Raw genomic sequence first — 20494 nt, 5'->3', positions numbered from 1 at the left:
ATGGATTAAAAGAACTGGATTAAAATCCATGAATATTCATTTTTTTATAGATCTAAAACAATGTTTATTTTAGCTTTTTTAATGTATTTTTAGATTTTACAAAATGATTTTTTAACTAAAAACACAGAAAAGATGGATTAAAAAATGACAATTATTGATTTAAAAGGAAATTTAATATACATCTATACTCTTCATTTTAATTTGATCCTAAAACAGAAAGTTGCCACTCATGATTGACTTTCCCGGGCCACACCAAATGATGCGGCGGACCAGATTTGGCCCCCGGGCCGCCACTTTGACACATGTGCATTAGGGGATGATCACAATTTCTGACAGCCACATCAGAAAATGTGACGGTACGATATCAAGACTCTGGGGGCCCAAAATAGGCCGCGATGTAGTTGGGGGACTGTGTTGCAGTGTTTGCGTCGCTGGATCACCTTTGACCTTGATTCATATTTACACCCATAGACATGACCTTCCCATTAAATGGACCCAAACCAACGTCTCGAGTCTAGACAAAAGATAACAATACACAATATGTAGAAAATGCGACAAAGTGGTTCAACTAAGAGAGAAATATTTGTGTTTTTAATTAGGTGCTTATGTTCAGAAAGGACAACCACAACATCCATTTTGATTGGTTGTACACGAACCAAGAGACGACTTGTGTGGAGAGTCAACAAATATTCACGATTTTTGTGAAGGTGATCGAATTCTAATGCTTTATCAATTAGAGAAAAATATACTGTATTTTTTTGGTGCAAGTTTTCTTCTATAAATGTTTTTTTTTTTACATGATATGAATGTTTTGCAAATGAATTTGTGGACCCTCAAGCTCCGGTTTGTGCAATAAGGGTTGAGGACCACTAATCTAAACAAATGAAATTCTGGTAAAGCTTCCAGGATATGGTGACAGTCGGTGTAAAAAAACAACAACCAAAAAACATCAAGAATAAATACGTAGATAAATAAAGGGCTCGATCGGGGTGAGGTCAGTTGGACCGAGCTTCTGCCGGGCTGACGTCAAACTGCCGGGGGGGGGGCGGGGATTGGTCGGCGAGGTTGCGTGTGACGTGGGGGCAAAGTGGGAGGGCTCAGAGTCACGGTTTGCAGCGCAGCGACATTGGCAGCCCGGCGCGTCTACTTGTTGATTCGTAGCTTGAAGGACACGCGGCCGGCAAATTTGTCCCGCTCGCTGCCGGGGGCCAACGTGTTGGAGGTGATTTTGCACTCCACCTCAATGTCGCTGTCGAGGGAGGCGTTCAAGAACTTGATGGCCACCAGCGGCTGAGTGTAGTTCACCTGGAACACGTAAGACCAGCAAAAAAAGTCAAGTCAAGTTTGGTCCTTGATGGAATGATTCTGTGTTTGTGGTCCACAAGAGTTTACCTGAGCTTTCTTGCCGTAATAAGGGTAGTACATGAGGTTGAAGGTTCCATTTGGAGGGTAGTAGGCCAGAGGTCCCATCTTATCACCGTCTTCTTTCTGCACACAGTCAATAGAAAGGCCATTTAAATCGATCAAGCGGGAATTAGATGAGGTCCCTGGCGGTTTCTTCCATCTACACCAGGGGTCGGGAAGCTTTTTGACCAAGAGAGCCACAAACAATTCATATTTTCCAATGTTATTCCTTGTGAGCCATAATACCAATTTAAAAGTCCAAATACATACATGTAAACAAGTGCCTTTTCGTTTTTTTGGTAATTTCACCACTTTTAAAGTGGAAAAAAACGGAATATTTTTTTAAAGATTCTGATGCTGTTACTAATCAATGAAAGGATGCATTCCAGAAGAGTCTACTGCAAAAAAAATGAAGATTAAAGCAAAAAAATGAAGATTAAAGCAAAAAAATGAAGATTAAAGCAGTTCTAAATGTAATATCTCAGTTCTGTCAACAGCGATTTCCATATTTTAGCTCACAGGTTGGCAAAGAGCCAGATGCACCCATCAAAAGAGCCACATGTGGCTCCCGAGCCATAGGTTCCCTACCCCTGATCTACACAGACCATATTTCGACTAAAAAGGCCCCGTTATATATTGCAGTAAATTGGTTTAAAAACATGATTTATCTTATAAAATGACAAAAGTATAAAGACATTGTACAATTTTTTTTACAGAATATTCATTATCTTTCATACCATATTTTGACTAAAAAAAAGGCATCCTAGATTCAATATAGAAATGATAAATATAATCCATGTATTATGTTTACATAACATGCAATAATCTTATTTGATTTGTTAGCAAATTCAAGATGCAAAACTGCAATGTTTCCAATTTCTTAAGACTGTCTTTAACTGAAGACATTAAAAGTGTGGTACTATATTACAGGAAATTGAAAATTAAGAATACAATTATCTTTTTTGGGCCTCTGCTTACCACATTTGTGTCATTAACTGCGCAGGGAAAAAGTTTTTTCACTAATGTGGGTTGTCATGTGTGTCTTTTGAATTGGGCTTTGCTATAAGCTAAGACTAACTTCTATTTCAAGGCTACGTGGCGAGTTGTAGCGTCCTCGCCGAGGCTCTCATCATCTTACCAACTCGTCTTCTCCCTCTTTGTACGACTGAGGAAGAGAGGAGCGAGACGCCATGTACACAAAGACAGACAGATGTGCGGACAGACACATGTGAGGACAGACAGGCCTACTTTGGATCCACAAGTGACAAACGGAGACTGTCCATCCTTGCCAGGAAACATCCCGATCACCTGTAAGACGTCAGACAAGAAGAAGATGAGTGATATTTCATGGCTCTTGTCCCAAAAACATTTATTTTCTAGAAGAAAAAAACTAAACTAAACAAAAAATAGAACTGCTAGCACAGGGTTGGGCAAACTTTTCGGCCCGGCCGGGGGCCACATTGACTTTAAAAATTTGACCCGACAGGCCGGGTCAGCACAAGATACGATAAATATAAAAAAACAGTACATATGAAACATAAACAACTGTTTTTTCTTTTGTAGCTTCACATTCAACTCATTCATGTGTCAGGATGTCCACAGTAAAAGTTAAATGTTCAGAAATATCAGTATTCTCAAGTAGCTACAATAACGAACTAATCTCCCGTTCGAGCTCCCACACACATTTACATACTTTTACTAGACTAGTGCGCCATCTAGCGGGAAAACGAGAGTATTGCAGGGAAATGAATGAGGTCATTGATTTTTACTATAATTTGGACAACGTCGGCAGGCCGGATTAAAAAGCCTAACGGGCCGTATTAGGCCCGCGGGCCGTAGTTTGCCCATGTATGTGCTAGCAACTAGCTCAGGGAAAACCCAATCATGAGGATTAGCACCAGAGACTGAAAGTAGATGCCCTGAGAGCTCCCTCTGGTGGATTGATACTGGAACTGAATAAATGACGCCCTTATATTTGTATTGTGGAATTCCGACAAGCAGGATTTCGTACCCGATTAAGTTTGACGAGCACGCAGGGTTGTCCTTGGCTGTACCCGTAGAAACGGTCGGGAGCACCCGAACACTCCTCCAACATGGTCCTGTTGAACTGACAGGAACGCTTTGGATTATTCCGAACCTGAAGACGGGGAGAGAAGACCGGGTGAGATGGGCGAGACGGGCGAGACGGGTGAGGCGGATACGGACGGCCGGGTGAGAGTAAGGCGGGCTTACTTCTCCGCTGTCATCTTGGATGAAGTACTGATCTGGAGGACAGTTGTCGTTCATCTGAACCTGCTGGCTGTCGTCGTATTCTGCGGACCGACAGATTATGGTCAAATTATGATTTGTTCTTATTTTTTGGCCATTGCAAAAGCTGTGCACGCAACACCGACACTACAATTGGATGTCAAAACGTTTCCAAAAAAATTAGTGTTATTGAAGTGCCTGCTTACGGGTTAAAAAAGAGTCCAGATTGTCCACAAAGTATTTGTAACTTTCCATCTCAGACATGGAGTAGGTGAGCTCCAGTTGATTGCCCTTTGGACGAATCATCATCCCTGAAACACAAGCGCGTTAAGCGTTCAGCCAATCACGTGCCGGGACCTCTCCGAACGATCGTTACTTTTCCCACCTGGGGTAACGAGGCGGTCCTGCCAGGTGGGTTTGTAGTCGTCCAACGTCAAGAGCATGATGTACATGGTCAGCGTGAACATCCCGGCCAGGAACAAGTAGAAGACCAGGTAGAAAAGCAGGATAAGACCTAGGCGAGGGTCGACAACGCTCATTATTCGGGTTCAGGAGGTCCACTTCCCCTCCCCTCTGTCGTGGGTCTCAATATCTGTAATCCTCTTGTGTGTTGGAGCCCCGCCCCCTCCCGATGACCCACTTCCGTGTCGACGGACGGAAGGCCCGCGTCTGGTTTTGGTCACTTTTGAACACTTTTGAGTTGGCAACAGTGTCGGAAAGTCCTTTCAACCCACAAATCCAGCCTGGGGCCACCTCCGGTACCTTCTCGCACCCCCGTTTTGCGCCCCCAAAGGAGTGGAGAACCTTGCCAGAGGGTCTCAACCACATGGCAGGTCTCGCACAGAATTAAAGACCTTCATTAAAGGTGTCGCTGTGTATGGAAGATTAACGCGTTTGGACTAACAGGATAAACCCAATCCTCAGATCCGGTCCTGAAAATTCACCCGTAGACCTCCGAACCATTCAAAGCGGGATATCGTACAACAACCCTATCATAGGTTTGGCAGCCGTTTAATTCTCCATCTTGTTCCTTCACCCCCTCTCGGTCAAAATGTCGTTTACGGCAAAGGGTTAAACAGGCTATGAATATTGAGCCGAAACAATTCACATTTAGTTTGCACATATTAGTCGTGTGACAAACGCTTAAGAGGACAGGTCCTCATGTATGGAAAATGTTGGAACAGATTACAATCCAGTCAACAAATAATCCTGATTAAAGTCCACACACACACACACACACAAAGATGCACCCGTTCATTGCGTCGGTTCATCTGTGTGTGTTGTGTCCTTCACTTTCAACCAAGGCCAAAGCGCCTCTGCATTTGGTGCATGCCGGGATGTGTGACATCATCAGGGGGGGTTATGCAAAGATTGGACGGATGTCCTTAGAATGAAGCGAGTGGCAACAAAAATAATAATAATCATCCATTCGCTCTCACATGAGAGCCACTAGGGGGCGACTGGGGTCATTCATATCATTGGACATCCGAATATATTCTTGACAATATTGTAAATATTGCATATTGGGGTGACATAATGAGGCCATGTAAATCTCACTCACTCACCCCAGCTGGCAGCGGTTCGGCCCATCAGTTCGTGGGTGCGCGGGTTCCAGAAGAATGAGTGCCACTCGCCCCCCGAGCCTTTGCGCTCCTCCTGCTTGGTGGCGGACATGATGAGGACGTGGAACGAGTCGAGTGGATGAAGGTGGCGATGACGATGGCGATGCTGAAGGTCGAGGAAGATGCTCCGAAGATGGCGATGGCGATGGCGATGGAGAGGAAGATGCTCTGGCGATGAGGGAGTCTGACCGAGAACGACAGCGAACGGCTTGCGATGACGTCGCTGGCGGCGCGCCTCCTCCGGCGTGACGTCACGCGCTCGCGCATGCGCCTAGCGCCACCCCTTTTATTCTCGATGATATACAAACTATTTTCTATCACGTTGGCCTGACCACTATATTTTCCAGTATATTTTCCAGCAAATAATCCAATTTGTAAATGAATAACTGAACATCCAATATTGAGAGTCAGACCTAGGATTGTCCCTGTCGCCCTCTGCTGGCTACAATGAGAACTGCGCTTGAAATTTTTGCAATCTGTGAAAGCCCAAAAAATGCACTATTCATCTCAAAGGGAAATGGATCAGTAACCAATTGGGGAGCAGGGCGGTGACCTCAAGTATTTCCAGAGCTCCACTCAAAACCCGGGACCTCGTCCCACCCACTTAAAACGCGCATGCGCGCACGTTGACAGCCCCCAGGCGTGTTTACAAAGTTTGGCCGTGCAAAAGTTTGTTGAGGCAAGTTGGACGGCCGTCTGACAAGCAAGCAGCGCGACTGTGCACAACCCTCCATGAAGCTCCATTTTGCACCCCTCAACGTCCCTCTGAGGCGAAGACTGCAGACTGCTGCCGTTCTGCAGTGGATTTTTTCCTTCCTGGGTTTAGGTAAAATGATTAGATTTAAAATTATGCAATCAAGCAACCCTCTAACCCAGAGTTGGGCAAAATTTTTCGGCCCGGGGGCTACATTGACTTTAAAAATTTGACAGACGGGCCGGGTCAGCACAAGATACGATACATATAAAAAAACTGCATCCATTAACAGTACATGTCCAGTACAGGCGGAAGGTTTGCTTGCATTTCATGCACAAACGAACTAATCTCCTGTTTGAGCTCCCACACACATTTACTAGACTAGTGCGCCATCAATCGGGGAAACGAGGGTATTGCAGGGAAATGAATGAGGTCATTGAATTTTACTATAATTTGGACAACGTCGGCGGGCCGGATTAAAGAGCCGTATGTGGCCTGCGGGCCGTAGTTTACCCATGTCTGCTCTAACCCTAACGGGGAAATGGATGGGGATCACTGCCAAGGTCCAATCCATTTTGAGTGGAATGGATTACTTGTGTCCAAAAATGTATGACTGTCAATCACCAAATCTTTAAAGTCTATGATCCGTGTTACTCCCTGTCAAAATGGATTGGACTTGACGGAACACGTCTTCCAGCGCAATGCTGTCTGGCCGCCTTCATCATCCTGTCGCTGTCCACCTGGTGGCTGTTGGCGTTGCTCTACGCAACCTGGCTGTGTCTGGACTGGCACACGCCCGAGCGCGGGGGGCGCAGGTCCCAGTGGGTCCGGCGCTGGATTGCGTGGGAATATTTCCGGGACTACTTTCCCATCAAGGTGCTGCCTCCGCGCGACCGGGTCGCCGGCGCCGCCGCGCCGACTTGACATGTCCGCTCTTTCCGTCTCCAGCTGGTGAAAACGGCTGACCTGGAAGCGGACAAGAACTACGTCTTTGGGTTCCATCCGCACGGTAAGGCTCGGGGACGTCCGTTGCTTATGTCCGTCTCATTGGCCGCGCGTTTCTCTCGCCAGGCGTGCTGGCCACGGGTGCTTTTTGTCATTTCTGCACCGAGTCCACGGGCTTCTCCGCTCTCTTTCCTGGACTCGAGTCTCACCTGCTCATGTTGCCCTTCTGGTTCCGAGTGCCCATCTTCAGGGATTACATCATGGCAGGAGGTAAACGTCTGCGAAGGGGCTCCCCGAATTTTTCAACCCGTTCGGAAGGCGTACGCGCAGAAAAATTGGGCACCCGTGTTTCTCTCAGGTCTGGTATCAAGCTCCAAATCCAGCCTCTCTTACCTGCTGAGTCGTCCCAAAGGAGGAAATGTGGCCGTCATTGCGGTGGGAGCAGCCCCAGAGGCGCTAGAAGCTCGCCCCGGAGCTTTGACGCTACAGGTTTGCCATAGAAAACCTGAAGAAAAATGAAAACCGTCCCACCGAAACGCGGCGCCGGCGTCAAAACTTGTTGGGGGGGGTAACAGTTCCGGTTCTGCTCAGATGCTACTCCGGTCAATTCGTTTCTTCTTCTTACAGCTGCAGAAAAGGAAGGGCTTCATTAAATTGGCGTTGAGACACGGGTGTGTGACTCGTTGGATTGGGTTCGACTTAAATGAACTGCTTGTTTATGTTTTTTGGGGGGGGACACATGCGCATCCACAGAGCTCAACTGGTTCCAATCTTCTCGTTTGGAGAAAACGAGCTGTTTGATCAAGTCCAGAACCCCACCGGATCACCTCTTCGGACACTGCAGGTGAGTGTACTCGCCGTGATAACGAGGGTTTGCTGGGAAAAAAAATGACAACAACACCGAGTACTTGTTTCAGGACCGGCTGCAAAGCATCATGGGAATAGCTCTGCCTCTGATCAACGGTCGAGGAGTCTTCCAGTACAGTTTTGGGCTGCTGCCCCGCAGGAAGGCCATCTTGACAGTCGGTACGACTACAGGTCGGGTCGCGATCCGGTTCTGGCGCCGCTCAGAGATGTGTCCGTTTGCAGTGGGGAAGCCCATTCGGGTCGCGGCCAGTCCGAACCCGAGCAGCGAGGACATTGACGCTCTTCATGAAGTTTACTTGAAGCAGCTGAGCGAACTCTTTGAGCGCCACAAACATGAATACGGGCTTCAGGAGCACCAACACTTGAACTTCACCTGACATTAAAGTGTTTTTTTTTTCCCTCTGTCCAATAAACGGTTCAAGTAGAAAGTCAGGGTTTCACGTGAATAACTTAAAGGTGACCTTGGGGAAGAGGGGCAATTTCAAGAAATGTCTGCTTTTGTCATTAAACCACCACCATCACAAAGTATACATCACAAACCTAGACTAAGGATGGAAATAAGCACATTCGACTAATGATAGTAGTACTAGTGTTTTTTTTTTAATTTTATAACAAAGGCAGGGGAATTGTTGGCACTTTCAACATTTTGCAAACCCTCACGAATACTTCACATGGGCATCGAGCAGGAAACCGCAGCCCCCCGCAGCGCCCCAGACACCACTTTGACGGCCTGGTCCGCCGTCTGTGGGTGCTCCCCACGCAATTGATCCAAAAGTCCAGTTTACAGGAAGACGGAGACAGAAATTTGGACCTGGAACACTCTTACAAACATGACCGGCGAGGGCGAAACTTCTTGGAGAAGCCCCCCGGCGTTCCCCGGGACCGTAAACGAAAAACTGGCCATCCGTGCGGTCGTCAACGTCTAACCCACGTGCTTCAGATTGCCTGCGGGGAAAAGGACAATTGTCCAGGACGATCCAGTAAAAGGCGAACATTCGGCAGCTGACGGAATGGTCGGCGTACTCTTGACGACGGCGACCACTCGGTCCAGGTGTTTGGCCTCGTTGCGGTCGGGTCGACAGCTCGGGCTGATCTCCAGCGAATAGTCGGAGCCGTACTCTGTGAAAAACTGCAAACCGCGCTCGCTGTCAAATCCGCCCAAAACCTTCACGCCGGCGGGGGTTGGGGGCGTCGCCCTACCTCGTGCTCCGGGATTTCCGAGGCCAGGCTCTTTCCCAACACCGTCGCCGTCAGGTGGGTCCAGCATCGCGCCGTGTTGGCCAGGTTGTAACCCCCTTGGGGGCGGAGACAACCGTCACCGCATTTTTCCGGACTCCGAGTCGCAGTCATTTTCATCGTTTGACCCCCCGACTACGGGCCAAGGATTGGTCGCTAACCTCCTCCCAGCAGCAAGGTGGGCCGGCGCCACTGCAAGACGTACTGGAGACACTTGGCCACCCCGAGGGGCGTCATGTTGAAGGAACACATGGGGTCGCCCGCCAGGGTGTCGGCGCCCAGTTGCATCACCACCGCGTCCGGGTTGAAGTGCGCGTGGACGTCCTGCAAGATGCTGCGACGGCGGGCGGGACGCCGCTTCGTTAGTCCTTCCGTCCAGCGTCGCGCAAAATAGGGTCCGTTTCGTACGCCGCGGTACGAAACGCGTCAAGTAGCATCTAATTGTACGCCGATACTCAGGTTTTGAAGACTCGCCTGCTGAAGACTTGGTAGTAGCGGTCGTCTCCGATGCCGTCCTCCAGCGGGACGTTGACCGCGTGCCAGCGGCCGCGGCACAGACCCACGTTGGTCACGTCGCCCGTACCTACGAGAAGGCGCCGGTATTTATTTTTGGGTCCGTTTGACCACCGACCGACGAGACGAGCGTGGGCTGACCCGGGAAAAAGCCGGGAGAGAACTTGTGCAGGGACACCGTCATGACTTTGGACGTGAAGTTGAAGGCTTCTTCCACGCCTGCGTGAGGAAAAGCCAGGTAAAAAAAAAAAAAACAATCCGTCTTTATTTAGCGTTAGCTTACCGTCCCCGTGATGCAAATCCACGTCCACGTAGAGCACCCTCTCGAATTTCTCGCACAGCTTGAGAATTCCCAAGACGGCGTCGTTGACGTAGCAGAACCCCGAGGCTTGGTCTCTGGAAAACGGCGGCTGAGCGGCAAGCCCGTCCGAGCGCAAACGAGTGGTGGGACGGCTTCCTACTTTTTAGCGTGGTGCCAGCCGCCCGCCCAGTTGATGGCCACGTGGCACGTCTGCTCCACCAAACACTTGGCGGCCGTGATGGTGGCTCCTCCCACCGCTGCCGCGTAGTCGTAAATGCCCTCCACCACCGGGCAGTCGTAACCTGGGAACAGAAAATGAAATTAACTGAGCTTTTTAAGTTATATTTTTCAGCTCACAAGTTATAGTAGTACTAGTAAAAGTTTGAACACCCTTACAAAAACCACATACACTTGTAATCATTTGCTGCCAATCCAGGTAATTGTCCAAAATTCACAGTGTAGCTGTTGTGATTCATTCATCCATTTTCTGAACTGCTTTATCCTCACAAGGGTCGTGGGGGGTGCTGGAGCATATCCCAGCCTACTTCAGGGGGACTCAAGGAGAACGATAACCAATCACAGCTAGTGGCAATTTAGAGTGTCCAATCGGCCTATGATGGATGTTTTTTTTTGGAATGTGGGAGGACACCGGAGTACCCGGAGAAAACCCACGCAGGTCGGGGAGAACACGCAAACTCCACACATGTTTAGATCAATTTTATATTAAATAGCCATTCACTACCATGGAATGACTAGCACTTAATGCTTATGAGAAATGATGTGGTACCACATCAGTCTCACCCAGGCCAAAATCCGTGGAACGCGGGTCGTCGTTGTCTCCGTCCTGGCTGATCTTGTGGAGGTGCTCCAGGTAGAAGTCATAGTGGAACCGGGCCATCTCCTCCATGGTGGCCACTTCAGGCTTCACAATTCTGGAAAAGGACAACAACACTTGGAATTTGACACATTGTCGAGCCTTTGAGGAAAACAAACCTCATATGTGGAAGGAGTCCATAAGCTTCGATAAGTGAGTGCACCATGCTCGCCTGCAAAAAAAATAAAAAGTTCTCACCCAAATATACCCACGCGAAATTAGTCCCAACTCACCCGTTGTGGCACTTTGCATAAAGAATCGCACGTTTCAACATATTCCTGGCTAAACACGTAGGCCACTTTTCGTTTAAAATCATCCCCATCTTCGTCGCAACTCATGCTGTGATTTGGGAGGATAAAATGGAGAAGAAGAGAAGAATGGAAGCTGTCAAATGGAAGCCAAACAAAACAAAAATAGAGAGAGACAGGCGAGCAGGAAGTCTAGCGTGCCTCTGGTGTTGCACTGTAAATCTTCCCCGGAACTTCCATTCAAACTCGTTGTTTTATACGCACTAAACGCCAAAGTGGGCGAACGTCGCCACTGAGCGGCCATTTTGCGTCAGAGCTTTCAACTCCCGTGAATACGTTTTGAAATAATGAACGAACGTCTTTGTACAATTGTTCGACAAAATTAATTCAAAGTAGTGTACAATTGGGAAATATTTGAAAAAAGATGAAATTATATTTTAAACTACACCGTTACAGCGAGTTGATAAGAGTGGGAAAATGAGCTCTTTGACTAGTATTGCTACTTTTGAGTTTCGTACTTTTAGCAATAGAGGGCGCCAAAGCTATACGTCAAAAGCAGAGTTAATACACTAAAAATCCTTCTATTGCGACCATTTAATAGCTCATGAGCAAATCCGACATCATAAATAAAGACGCTCGGTGCAATTTTATTTTGAAAATAAGACCCGATGTTCGCTCGGCGCCTGTTTCACTCTGAAAATAGCAACAAGACATCCGCTTTTACCGGCTTCCACCGGCTAGCTTGGCAGGTCTCCCCGACTTGCAGCTGTTGGCTCGGCCGTCCAAGTCGCCTGTTTTGCCCTTTCTCTCTTTTTGGACACATGAGTCTTGTCCGACTCACTTAGCTCCAGAGTTCGAGCAGGTTTTGCGTGCTCCAAGTCGCCGAACTCGTCGTCATGAGGAGCAGGAGCAACTCGGGCGTTAAACTGGACAACTATGCCCGGATCGTGCAGCAAACGATCCTGCAGCACCAAGTGAGTCTTTCGATCGGTGTAGTATCGCAGTAATAAACGTCCAAAAACTCAACAACAACAAAACATACAATCGGGTCCTCTTTTTGGTTTTGTCACCTGAAAAGGGAACTTAAGCGTTGTTGCGTCATGTTTTGGCAGTTGTTAGTGGAGATGAAAAGTTTAAAAGTACTTTTAATCGTGAACATAAGTCATCGGATGCCAATGACGGTGCCGGACGTCAAATCCAATTCAACTAGGACGATTGGCATGAGTGGCACGAGTCCAGCCGGACTTGTTGGGCAAATTGGATTGGACATCTAGCGCCGTCAATGGCAGTGAAACAGGATCAACCAGTCACCTAGTTTGAGTAGATTGGGCGTGCTTCACGGCCAATGGGGTGAGCTTTGTCCGACAAGGACCAATACAGTGAAGAAATAAATGATAACTCACGAATGAATTAAGACAGTCACATTTAGTTGAATAAAATGGGCGTGTATGACAATATATGCTAGCAAGTTATAAGGAAGTTCCGTTTCCTTTATGACCGTCGATGGGTTCATCTCGCCGAGCCCTGGTAAAAATGGGACAAAATTGTCTTCCAACTCCCCCAGCGAACTTTAGACACATTTAAATATAGTATCAAATAATATTCCTCACCAGCTGTTATCACCTTCGCTCACGTGCGTCTTCCAATGAGACGCCAAGCTCGCCTCAAGTTTGTCCTCGTCGCTCGGAATCTCGGGAAGTCCAATGAAACGTGTTTGTGTGCGTGAAGGACCCCGTCACGGGACTTCTCCCCGGAAACGGCGAGCAGCCGGATGCCTGGGTCCGAGACAATGTCTACGCCATCGTGTCGGTGTGGGCGCTCAGCCTGGCCTACAGGAAGAACGCCGACAGGGACGAAGACAAGGCCAAGGCTTACGAACTGGAGCAGGTCAGGCGCCGTCTCGCGTACCCGCGTTGAAGATCAATGTAGGACCACCTGACCTCCATTCTTGCGTCCAGAGCGTGGTGAAGCTCATGAGAGGCGTCCTGCAGTGCATTACCAGGCAGGTACTGTACGCCGTCAGGGCGTGGTCCCGTGGAGGCGGAGCCTATTCTCGGCTTTATGTCTTTCGCAGCTGCACAAAGTGGAGAAGTTCAAGTACAGCCGGAGCACGTCCGACTCACTCCACGCCAAGTACGACACCAAGACCTGCGCCCCCGTGGTGGGGGACGACCAGTGGGGTCACCTGCAGGTGGACGCTACCTCCCTCTTCCTGCTCTTCCTGGCTCAGATGACGGCGTCGGGTAAGAGGGCGTGGCGGCCGCTCTGGGAGGGCGTCGGCCGTTTTGGGTCTTGACGGGACATCCTTTGCGTCTCCGGCCGGCAGGTCTGCATATCGTCTACACTCAAGATGAAGTGGACGTGGTCCAGAATCTCATGTTTTACATCGAGGCGGCTTACAAAGTGGCCGTGAGTGACTCCTGGTCAATGTCTCTGCTTTGCTGAGACATTTGGAAGGTCTCATCGCCAGCGTCTCCCTGTCTTTTCCAGGATTACGGGATGTGGGAACGAGGGGACAAGACCAACCAGGGGATTACGGAAATCAACGCCAGCTCCATCGGCACGGCCAAGGTAGACCGGAGAGGAGCGCCAACCCGCTGGCGGTGTCCTGTCGCTCCCGTGACCTTTCCAACGCCTCACTGACATTTATTACCGTGTCAAACTTTGCGATTGGACTCCATTCCGTCCTGTTGCCCGGCGGCTGTCCGGGAGTTCTCCGAGTCTTCCGAGATGGAGTTCCCGCTCTGAAATAACACACAAGGACACAAAGCTAAATTAAGACGGGTGGAATCGGGCTTCACGGTGGAAAGCTATTCCCATGAAAACACGGGGGCGGGATTTAAACGTAACTTAGGTTGCAAACATAGAAAATACAATGTTTGAGGTGTTCTTTCTTGAGATCCAACTTTGAATCCTGCTCAACTTCAGGCCGCTCTGGAGGCCCTGGACGAACTGAACCTGTTTGGAGCTAAAGGCGGACCCGGATCGGTGGTCCACGCCTTGGCAGACGACATCCAGCACTGCCAGGTACTGGCGCTTTGCTCCTGTATTTTTCAAAGCTCTTCTTGGCGCTAGCTTCTCCTTGTTCTCCTTTGGTAGTCCATCCTCACGTCCATGCTGCCCAGAGCATCCATCTCCAAGGAGGTGGACGCAGGAGTGCTGGCCATCATCTCTTACCCCGCCTTTGCCGTGGAGGACATCGGCATCGTCAACGTGACCAAGGAGGAGATCATCTCCAAGCTGCAGGTAACTCCCGTCGGCCGTCTTGCTTCGAGAGGTGCTCTTCGAGGAGATAACATCAGATCCCCGACCATCCAGGGTCGCTACGGCTGCTGCAGGTTCCTGAGAGATGGACACAAAACCCCCAAAGAGGTGAAACACGACAAGAACCCAATCATCCAGTGGACATAGTTGACCTCTGAATGATCCCCGAGCCCAGGATCCCAGCCGTCTGTATTACGAGTCTGCCGAGCTCAAGTTGTTTGAGAACATCGAATGCGAGTGGCCTCTTTTCTGGACCTACCTCATCCTGGATGGAATCTTCACCAACAGCCCTGAGCAGGTACCCCTCCCAGGACTTGGGATTCCTTGACGTTATTTCTACGATTGGGCTAAACAAGGTCTGAGTATGCATACTTGAATGCTCGGCGTCTCCACAGGTACAGGAGTACCAGGAAGCTTTGGAGGCTATCTTGATCAAGCAAAAGGACGGAATCCGACTCTTGCCCGAGCTCTACAGTGTCCCGCCGGATAAGGTGCGGGTCGGGGAACGTCGAGATGAGCTGCGCCTGGTCTTGATTTTTGTCATTCCCGAATTTCTTGGCACACAGGTGGAGGAAGAGTACGTGAATCCTCACACCGTGGAGAGGATCCCCATGGGGAAGTGTCCCCTCAAGTGGGGGCAATCTCTCTACGTTCTAGGAAAGCTCTTATCCGAGGTCAGTGGCACTTTCACTTGGTTTTCAAACCAAACCATAGCGGGACAATAAAAGCCGCCTCCATCGCCCAATTTAGGGATTTCTTGCCCCCGGAGAGATCGACCCTCTGAACCGTCGCTTCTCCACCATCCCCAAGCCCGATGTGGTGGTGCAAGGTGACCCCTTTTAACCGTCGGTTCCGCCAGTAACACCGCGGGCGCCAATGGGACCATTCACTTTGGCGCCGAACCCGCAGTTTCCGTCCTGGCTGAGACGGAGGAGATCAAGGAGCTGCTGCTCAAGCACGGCATCCACGTGGAGACGGTGGCGGACATCCATCCCATCCACGTGCAGCCCTCTAGGGTGCTCAGCCACATCTACGCCCGCCTCGGTACGCCCGTAAACGAAGGCGCCGAGATGCGGCCAGCCTCTGACGGACTCCGTCTGGCTCCAGGTCGCAACCCCAGGCTGGGCTTGACGGGGCGGCCCTACAGGATGATCGGAATCCTGGGAACTTCCAAGTTCTACATCATCCGGAACACCATCTTCTCATTCACGCCTCAGGTGGGGGTCATCGTGAAGAGAGATCCTTAAAACGCTGAAACGATGCTAACGTTGCCGTGCCATCGTCCCCTAGTTTCTGGACCACCAGCAGTTCTACCTGGCTCTGGACAACAAAATGATCGTGGAGATGCTGAGGACGGAAATTTCCTACTTGTCGTCCAGGTGGAGGATGACGGGAAGACCCACCGTCACTTTCCCCGTCTCGCAAAGCATGCTGAGTGAGTGGGTCGCCGTCGCCGCCTTCCCTCGCCGCCGCCGCTCGGTTTTGAGGGTCGCCCTTGCGGTCTTGCAGCTGAAGACCGCGCCAACCTCGACCCCGCCGTGTTGGCCACCCTCAAGAAACTCCAGGACGGCTACTACGGAGGAGCAAGGTCAAAGCCCGGTTTTCTGGTTTCTCAATTTCCAGTCCTAAGTTTCCCCGGTCCGCCCTCCCCAGGATCCAGACGGGCAAGCTGTCGGAATTCTTGACCACGTCGTGTTTCGCTCACCTCAGCTTCTTGGATGGTAAGGCCTTAGGCGGCACGCACGGCCGCGCCCACGACGAGTTTGACCATCTCGACGGCGAGGGATACGTGCATGAATTGAGCTGCGACGATGGTAAGCCCGGCGTAGAGGAGACAGTGGACGGGTAGAGGACGGGTCGCCTCGGTGCCCTTTGACCCCATCACTCCCGCTTTTTCCTTCCCCATCTAATCCGACGGCTCTGGTTCCACGCTGACCCCGTCTTCCCTGTCCCCTCTCTCAGCTTGGTGAACTTCCTCTTAACGGCAGAAAACATAGCGAGGCGTGGCTAGCGCAGAGGTTCTCAAACTAGTTACAGTATTTTCAATTGGGCTTTGAACTGCGAAGGCCAGCTTGGGAAAATCAAATCTCTTCTTTAAGGGTCCCCAAGACCCCCAAATTTTGGGAACCTGAGTGATTTGCAGGCTGGACCTTTCAGGCTGTGTTTGCATGTTCTCTGGTCGCTTGCGGCTTTTCTGCAAGTATTCCTACTTCAAAAATTTTGTGCTGGTATTGTGGCAGCCATTTCAAGGGGTAGGACTTCTTCAGAGTTCTAAGCCCTCCCTGCTCTTCCCCCTAGAGGCTGACGATCTCGCCCAGTACTTGGACCACCTCTTGGCCCACTCGGCCCCCAAAAAGCCCAATGCGCAGATGGGTGGTCTGGGGAAGTTCAAGGCGGTTGCCTCCAAAACCAAGGACATGGTCTCTCTCAAGAACAAGGCTCAAAGTCTCAACGTTCAAGGTGAGCACAGCTAGCTAGACAAGCTAACCCTAACCCAAGACCAACACCCTTCGCTCGGCTTTGCCCACCTTTCCAGAAGTCAACATGTACCTACCCAATAAGCTCTTTCACTGTCATCAGCCGTCCCTCAACCTCCCAGACCCGTCCACGGCGCCGAACACTCAGGTCAGTTTCGATTCCTTGCCTTTTCAGCGTGAGGGGACGGGCGTCTCAGACGTGGCGGTGACATTTCAGGTCCCGGAAGTGACGTTGACGCCCGAGAGCGGAGTGCCGAGGGACGCCGGCGGCGCCGTGGATTACAGCGCTCTCGTGCAACTCCTGAAGGAAACGAAAAGTCTTCAAGACCAGGCCGACATCCTCTACATCCTCTTCAAGGACAAGTGACTTACGCTTTGCTTCTACTCAATAGTGCAATCCTATGCTATGCTAAGCCACTATGCGTTCTACTCAATGGACCGATATTTACCTACGGTTCCCATCCGTCCGTCGCAGAGGCATGGACTGGGACACGGGTCTTCACGGCAAAGAAGCCACGGTGCGCTCTCTGCTCGGGGACCTGTACGAGAAAGCCGGAGAGCTCAAGCACTGGGGCCTGATTAGGATGATCTCCGGCATGTTGAGGAAGAAAGTGGAGGAACTGGACTCGGTAAGTACAAAAAAACGTCAGAAAGCTCCCTCTGGACGGACCGCCCCCCCGTCTCCCGCCAGGCCTGCTCCGACCTGCTGGCCCACCAGAAGCACCTGACAGTGGGCCTGCCCCCGGAGCCTCGCGAGAAGACCATTTCGGCGCCCATCCCCCTGGACCGACTGGCGGCAGTCATCGACGAAGCCAGCGACGGCAACATTAGCGTGGCCATCCTCACCCAGGTGGGGCGGGCGGCTTCACTTGGCGCCCCCCTCTCGGCCCCCCCTGGCGTTTACCCTTGGCCCCTCCCCTCCTCAGGAGGTGATGGTGTACCTGGCCATGAGCATCCGGACGCAGCCCAACCTGTTCAGCGAGATGTTCCGCCTTCGCATCGGGCTCATCATCCAGGTCATGGCCACCGAGCTGGCGCAGTCGCTCAATTGCTCCGGTAAACCTCGGCTCCTTCCCGCCCGTCGGCCGTCGCGTCCAATCGGGACACTTGCCCCCTTCCGTCTAGGCGAGGAGGCCACGGAGAGCCTGATGAGCCTGAGTCCGTCCGAGCTCAAGAACCTTCTGCACCACATCCTGAGCGGGAAGGAGTTCGGCGTGGAGCGCAGCGGTGAGCCCGCACTCCCCACTCGGGGGTGGACCCGTCGTGACGATTGACCTTGCGCGCAGTCCGCGAGGCCGACGGCGCCCTCAGTCCGGCCATCTCCATCCATCACCTGGGCAACGTGGGCGCCACCAAGAGCGAGAGGGCGGGAATCAGCAAGCTCAAGAGCGACATGAAGACGGTAAGGGTCTAAAATCCACTCGGGAAAAGAACAATTAAAGTTGCAGCGTATGGGTAGTACGGCGTACGGGTACTACGGCGCCTGGGTGGCCAACGCTGAAGGTTTTCAGCATTCCTCTATGTTTTCAGCTGGAGCACAGGATGTCCCTCACCCAGGTGAGGTCGTGCCCAGGTGCTAATTCACCTTTGTTTTTTTTACTTGGGGGAGGCATCAAAGAGCACGCTGTGGGAAATAATCGGGCAATTGATTAGGTTTAAATACCTGCCGTGACGGTTTAATTGGCGCGATTGCTCCGCCTCGTCTTGGTGACGGAAGGACGAATCCCTGCGAGAACCCAGAAGAGAACAAGCCTGTCATTTGTTGTCTTTCTTGCAGGCGGATCGCAGAGTGTCTCTGACTGACGCCATTAAGGTGGTGACATGCCATGAACCCATTTTGCTTCCTGGCCAAAAGTATTGGGACGCACGTTTGACTAAGAACCATTCGTCTGAACAAAACTGGAGTTAACTTCCATCAACGAGTGTATCTATAGTAGACGTCCACTCCGTTTGAAGCACAAGGGCCGGCAGTCGTTCATTCGCTGCCAGCCCTCGCTCTTCGACGGATGTCGACGGCAGCCATTGCGCTAAAGAGTCCCAACGTTGACTCGTCCCAAGACTTTAGGCCTGCTGTTGGCTTTTCGTTGGCGTGTTTAAAATGTGTTTCGTCCTCCCCACTCCCTAGCCGGACCAAAGCGCCGCGTCAGCTCGCAAGGTGAAAAAACAAACAAATCGCTCTTAGTCCGTCCCGTCCTCGCTCGCTTTCACGCTGCTTCGCTCGCCCCGCCGGACGTGGCCTTTTACTTGCCTTTCTGCCTTTTCGCCAGAGCCTCCGGTCTCACTCGCTGGACATCGGCAAGATGGAGTCCGGGGTAAAGAATTTGCTGTTGTGGCGGTCCGACGGGCGGCCACTCGCTCTCTCTGATGGTTGTTTCCGCACTTCAGAGGTACCGACTCCCCTCCGTCGAGTCGCTGGACATCCCCGAGGGCGCGTCGTTCGCCAAGGACGCCAGACAAGGCCAGTGGCTGCGCAGGAGGCGCCTGGACGGATCCCTCAACCGCGTCCCCGTCGGGTTCTACCAGAAGGTTTGGAGGATTCTGCAGAAAGTGAGTCTTACGTACCACTCGGCTCCCCAAAAGAAGGACAGCCCTCATCATTTCCCGTCTGGTCTCACAGTGTCACGGCCTGTCCATCGAGGGCTACGTCCTCCCGTCGTCCACCACCAGAGAGGTGAGAAGTCCTCCCAGTCGGATCCGGCGTCAGCGTTAGCGTCTGCTCCTGATCTCCCACCAGATGACCCCCGGCGAGATCAAGTTCTCCCTGCACGTGGAGACGGTCCTCAATCGTGTCCCGCAACCCGAGTACCGCCAGCTCCTGGTGGAAGCCATCTTGGTGCTCACCATGTTGTCCGACGTGGACGTCCCCACCATCGGCTCCATCGTCCACGCTGACAAGATCGTCCGGCTGGCCGACGACATGTTCCACAAAGATCAGGTGACCCGAACGGCCCCCACAAAACGCTGCCGCCGTTCTCTTACCGTTCCTGTCCTCCCTCCAGAGAGACCTGGGCGCCGACGAAGACCTGCTGGAGCGAGACCCCTCCACCGGCGTGTGCAAACTCCTTTACGACAGCGCCCCTAGCGGCCGCTTCGGCAGCATGACCTACCTGACCAAGGCGGTGGCCGTGTACGTGCAGGACTTCCTGCCCGCCGGCTCGTGCGCCGTCCAGTGAACGGCGTCGCCGACGGTTATTTATGTCACGATAAGCGCCTTTAAAGGAGATGTGACAAAAATTAGACTAACTACTATTTGGCCGCCATTTTGTGGTCTTTTATGGCTTGGACAATAGTGACGACCAGGCCTGACATTGCTGCTAGAAGACTGTAGAGTATGTTTCCTTAGATTCGAGTTTCCACCTTTACACAAGTGCCTATACTGTCTTTTAAATCAGTTGTTTTTTGAATTAAAAAACTCCCACGCAAGATCAAATTCATTCGTCATGAATCGTACAAATCATTCAACGTACCTTCAATGAAAAGCTGCACTCGACGCGGCGCCCCCTGTGGAGGATCAAGAGTCGGCGTCCCACTGGGTCTCAGGATTATGGCTGACACAAATAGTTAACATCCACGAATACAATTAAGAATAAACTGTTCATTCATAGATAACTTTTCAAGAACTGCTAATTCATGTCCGTCCATAAGACGAGTACTCAGTCCATATGTCAAGAGTTTTAGCGATCCAGATCCAATCCATTGCTAGTGGTAGGCTTCAGGCATTTGTTCCTTGGCCCTCCCACTTCCAATGGATTGGACGTATATGACGGTCAATGAGTCACGTGGCGATGGCGAGCCCACGTGG

At 51.1% G+C, this 20494-nt stretch overlaps 4 protein-coding genes across 15 annotated transcripts; 2 read left to right on the top strand and 2 right to left on the bottom strand.

Annotated features, from left to right (window-relative positions):
- Positions 1 to 563: 563 nt before the first annotated feature.
- LOC144065811 (sodium/potassium-transporting ATPase subunit beta-2-like) lies at positions 564 to 5473 on the bottom strand. 2 transcript variants are annotated; one of them, XM_077588938.1, is made up of 9 exons: positions 5217 to 5473; positions 4037 to 4165; positions 3858 to 3962; positions 3637 to 3716; positions 3416 to 3541; positions 2653 to 2712; positions 2543 to 2569; positions 1393 to 1488; positions 564 to 1305 (listed from the first exon to the last, which is right to left on the bottom strand). In XM_077588938.1, exons 1-9 carry the CDS (start codon positions 5323 to 5325, stop codon positions 1144 to 1146), a joined length of 894 nt encoding a protein of 297 aa, XP_077445064.1. In that variant the 5' UTR covers positions 5326 to 5473; the 3' UTR covers positions 564 to 1143. The 2 variants fall into 2 exon arrangements, with proteins under 2 accessions (XP_077445064.1, XP_077445063.1); XM_077588937.1 differs by lacking the exon at positions 2543 to 2569.
- Positions 5474 to 5894: 421 nt separating this feature from the next.
- Positions 5895 to 8207, top strand: mogat3a (monoacylglycerol O-acyltransferase 3a). Its single transcript, XM_077588936.1, has 9 exons — positions 5895 to 6099; positions 6665 to 6843; positions 6916 to 6976; positions 7039 to 7182; positions 7271 to 7401; positions 7540 to 7583; positions 7666 to 7756; positions 7830 to 7938; positions 8002 to 8207. The coding sequence occupies exons 1-9, from the start codon at positions 6006 to 6008 to the stop codon at positions 8154 to 8156; spliced, it is 1008 nt and encodes a 335-aa protein (XP_077445062.1). The 5' UTR covers positions 5895 to 6005; the 3' UTR covers positions 8157 to 8207.
- A 147-nt stretch (positions 8208 to 8354) lies between these two features.
- Positions 8355 to 20446, bottom strand: hdac8 (histone deacetylase 8). 4 transcript variants are annotated; one of them, XM_077589305.1, is made up of 20 exons: positions 20160 to 20446; positions 19672 to 19903; positions 19534 to 19597; positions 19308 to 19453; positions 18941 to 19230; positions 17142 to 18418; positions 16770 to 16993; positions 13137 to 14293; positions 12892 to 13025; positions 12562 to 12780; positions 10823 to 10875; positions 10631 to 10761; positions 9990 to 10131; positions 9812 to 9924; positions 9670 to 9747; positions 9490 to 9598; positions 9177 to 9349; positions 8980 to 9074; positions 8803 to 8908; positions 8355 to 8724 (listed from the first exon to the last, which is right to left on the bottom strand). In XM_077589305.1, exons 11-20 carry the CDS (start codon positions 10867 to 10869, stop codon positions 8702 to 8704), a joined length of 1017 nt encoding a protein of 338 aa, XP_077445431.1. In that variant the 5' UTR covers positions 10870 to 10875; positions 12562 to 12780; positions 12892 to 13025; positions 13137 to 14293; positions 16770 to 16993; positions 17142 to 18418; positions 18941 to 19230; positions 19308 to 19453; positions 19534 to 19597; positions 19672 to 19903; positions 20160 to 20446; the 3' UTR covers positions 8355 to 8701. The 4 variants fall into 4 exon arrangements, with proteins under 4 accessions (XP_077445431.1, XP_077445432.1, XP_077445433.1 ...); XM_077589306.1 differs by lacking the exon at positions 20160 to 20446 and having other exon boundaries at positions 19672 to 19715; positions 19800 to 20076; XM_077589307.1 differs by lacking the exon at positions 20160 to 20446 and having other exon boundaries at positions 19672 to 19697; positions 19800 to 20076.
- On the top strand, positions 11564 to 20122 carry phka1a (phosphorylase kinase, alpha 1a (muscle)). 8 transcript variants are annotated; one of them, XM_077589294.1, is made up of 34 exons: positions 11564 to 11925; positions 12680 to 12838; positions 12910 to 12957; positions 13026 to 13194; positions 13278 to 13360; positions 13442 to 13522; positions 13880 to 13978; positions 14051 to 14197; positions 14270 to 14323; positions 14391 to 14513; positions 14611 to 14706; positions 14782 to 14889; positions 14966 to 15044; positions 15125 to 15259; positions 15323 to 15432; positions 15506 to 15650; positions 15725 to 15803; positions 15869 to 16029; positions 16514 to 16675; positions 16752 to 16840; positions 16910 to 17055; positions 17168 to 17321; positions 17384 to 17542; positions 17619 to 17748; positions 17818 to 17919; positions 17979 to 18094; positions 18223 to 18249; positions 18470 to 18505; positions 18818 to 18847; positions 18960 to 19004; positions 19078 to 19239; positions 19310 to 19363; positions 19427 to 19627; positions 19692 to 20122. In XM_077589294.1, exons 1-34 carry the CDS (start codon positions 11848 to 11850, stop codon positions 19863 to 19865), a joined length of 3741 nt encoding a protein of 1246 aa, XP_077445420.1. In that variant the 5' UTR covers positions 11564 to 11847; the 3' UTR covers positions 19866 to 20122. The 8 variants fall into 8 exon arrangements, with proteins under 8 accessions (XP_077445420.1, XP_077445424.1, XP_077445419.1 ...); XM_077589298.1 differs by lacking the exon at positions 11564 to 11925 and having other exon boundaries at positions 12640 to 12838; positions 12910 to 12953; XM_077589293.1 differs by lacking the exon at positions 11564 to 11925 and having other exon boundaries at positions 12640 to 12838; positions 12910 to 13194.
- Positions 20447 to 20494: the final 48 nt, after the last annotated feature.

The sequence above is a fragment of the Stigmatopora argus genome, chromosome 20, assembly GCF_051989625.1.
Source record: "Stigmatopora argus isolate UIUO_Sarg chromosome 20, RoL_Sarg_1.0, whole genome shotgun sequence".
NCBI lineage: Eukaryota > Metazoa > Chordata > Actinopteri > Syngnathiformes > Syngnathidae > Stigmatopora > Stigmatopora argus.
The sequence above is the reverse complement of the archived record's forward strand: the minus strand, read 5'-3'. Positions and strand labels throughout refer to the sequence as shown.

Bases quoted from the DNA above. Each gene is read 5' to 3' on its own strand.
- hdac8 (XM_077589304.1), bottom strand. From the start codon at position 11,041: ATGAGTTGCGACGAAGATGGGGATGATTTTAAACGAAAAGTGGCCTAC. The intron at 9,350-9,489 runs GCGAGTCTTCAA...CCGCCGTCGCAG, and splicing joins TACTACCAAGTCTTCAGCAG to CATCTTGCAGGACGTCCACG. The intron at 8,909-8,979 runs GTAGGGCGACGC...CGCGGTTTGCAG, and splicing joins CGGAAATCCCGGAGCACGAG to TTTTTCACAGAGTACGGCTC.
- mogat3a (XM_077588936.1), top strand. From the start codon at position 6,006: ATGAAGCTCCATTTTGCACCCCTCAACGTCCCTCTGAGGCGAAGACTG. The intron at 7,402-7,539 runs GTTTGCCATAGA...TTCTTCTTACAG, and splicing joins CCGGAGCTTTGACGCTACAG to CTGCAGAAAAGGAAGGGCTT. The intron at 7,584-7,665 runs GTGTGTGACTCG...GCGCATCCACAG, and splicing joins AAATTGGCGTTGAGACACGG to AGCTCAACTGGTTCCAATCT.
- phka1a (XM_077589293.1), top strand. From the start codon at position 12,655: ATGAAACGTGTTTGTGTGCGTGAAGGACCCCGTCACGGGACTTCTCCC. The intron at 14,514-14,610 runs GTACCCCTCCCA...GCGTCTCCACAG, and splicing joins TCACCAACAGCCCTGAGCAG to GTACAGGAGTACCAGGAAGC. The intron at 17,749-17,817 runs GTAAACCTCGGC...CCTTCCGTCTAG, and splicing joins GCAGTCGCTCAATTGCTCCG to GCGAGGAGGCCACGGAGAGC.
- LOC144065811 (XM_077588938.1), bottom strand. From the start codon at position 5,325: ATGTCCGCCACCAAGCAGGAGGAGCGCAAAGGCTCGGGGGGCGAGTGG. The intron at 3,542-3,636 runs GTAAGCCCGCCT...CCCCGTCTTCAG, and splicing joins TCCAAGATGACAGCGGAGAA to GTTCGGAATAATCCAAAGCG. The intron at 1,489-2,542 runs GTAAGATGATGA...GACTGTGTGCAG, and splicing joins AAGAGGGAGAAGACGAGTTG to AAAGAAGACGGTGATAAGAT.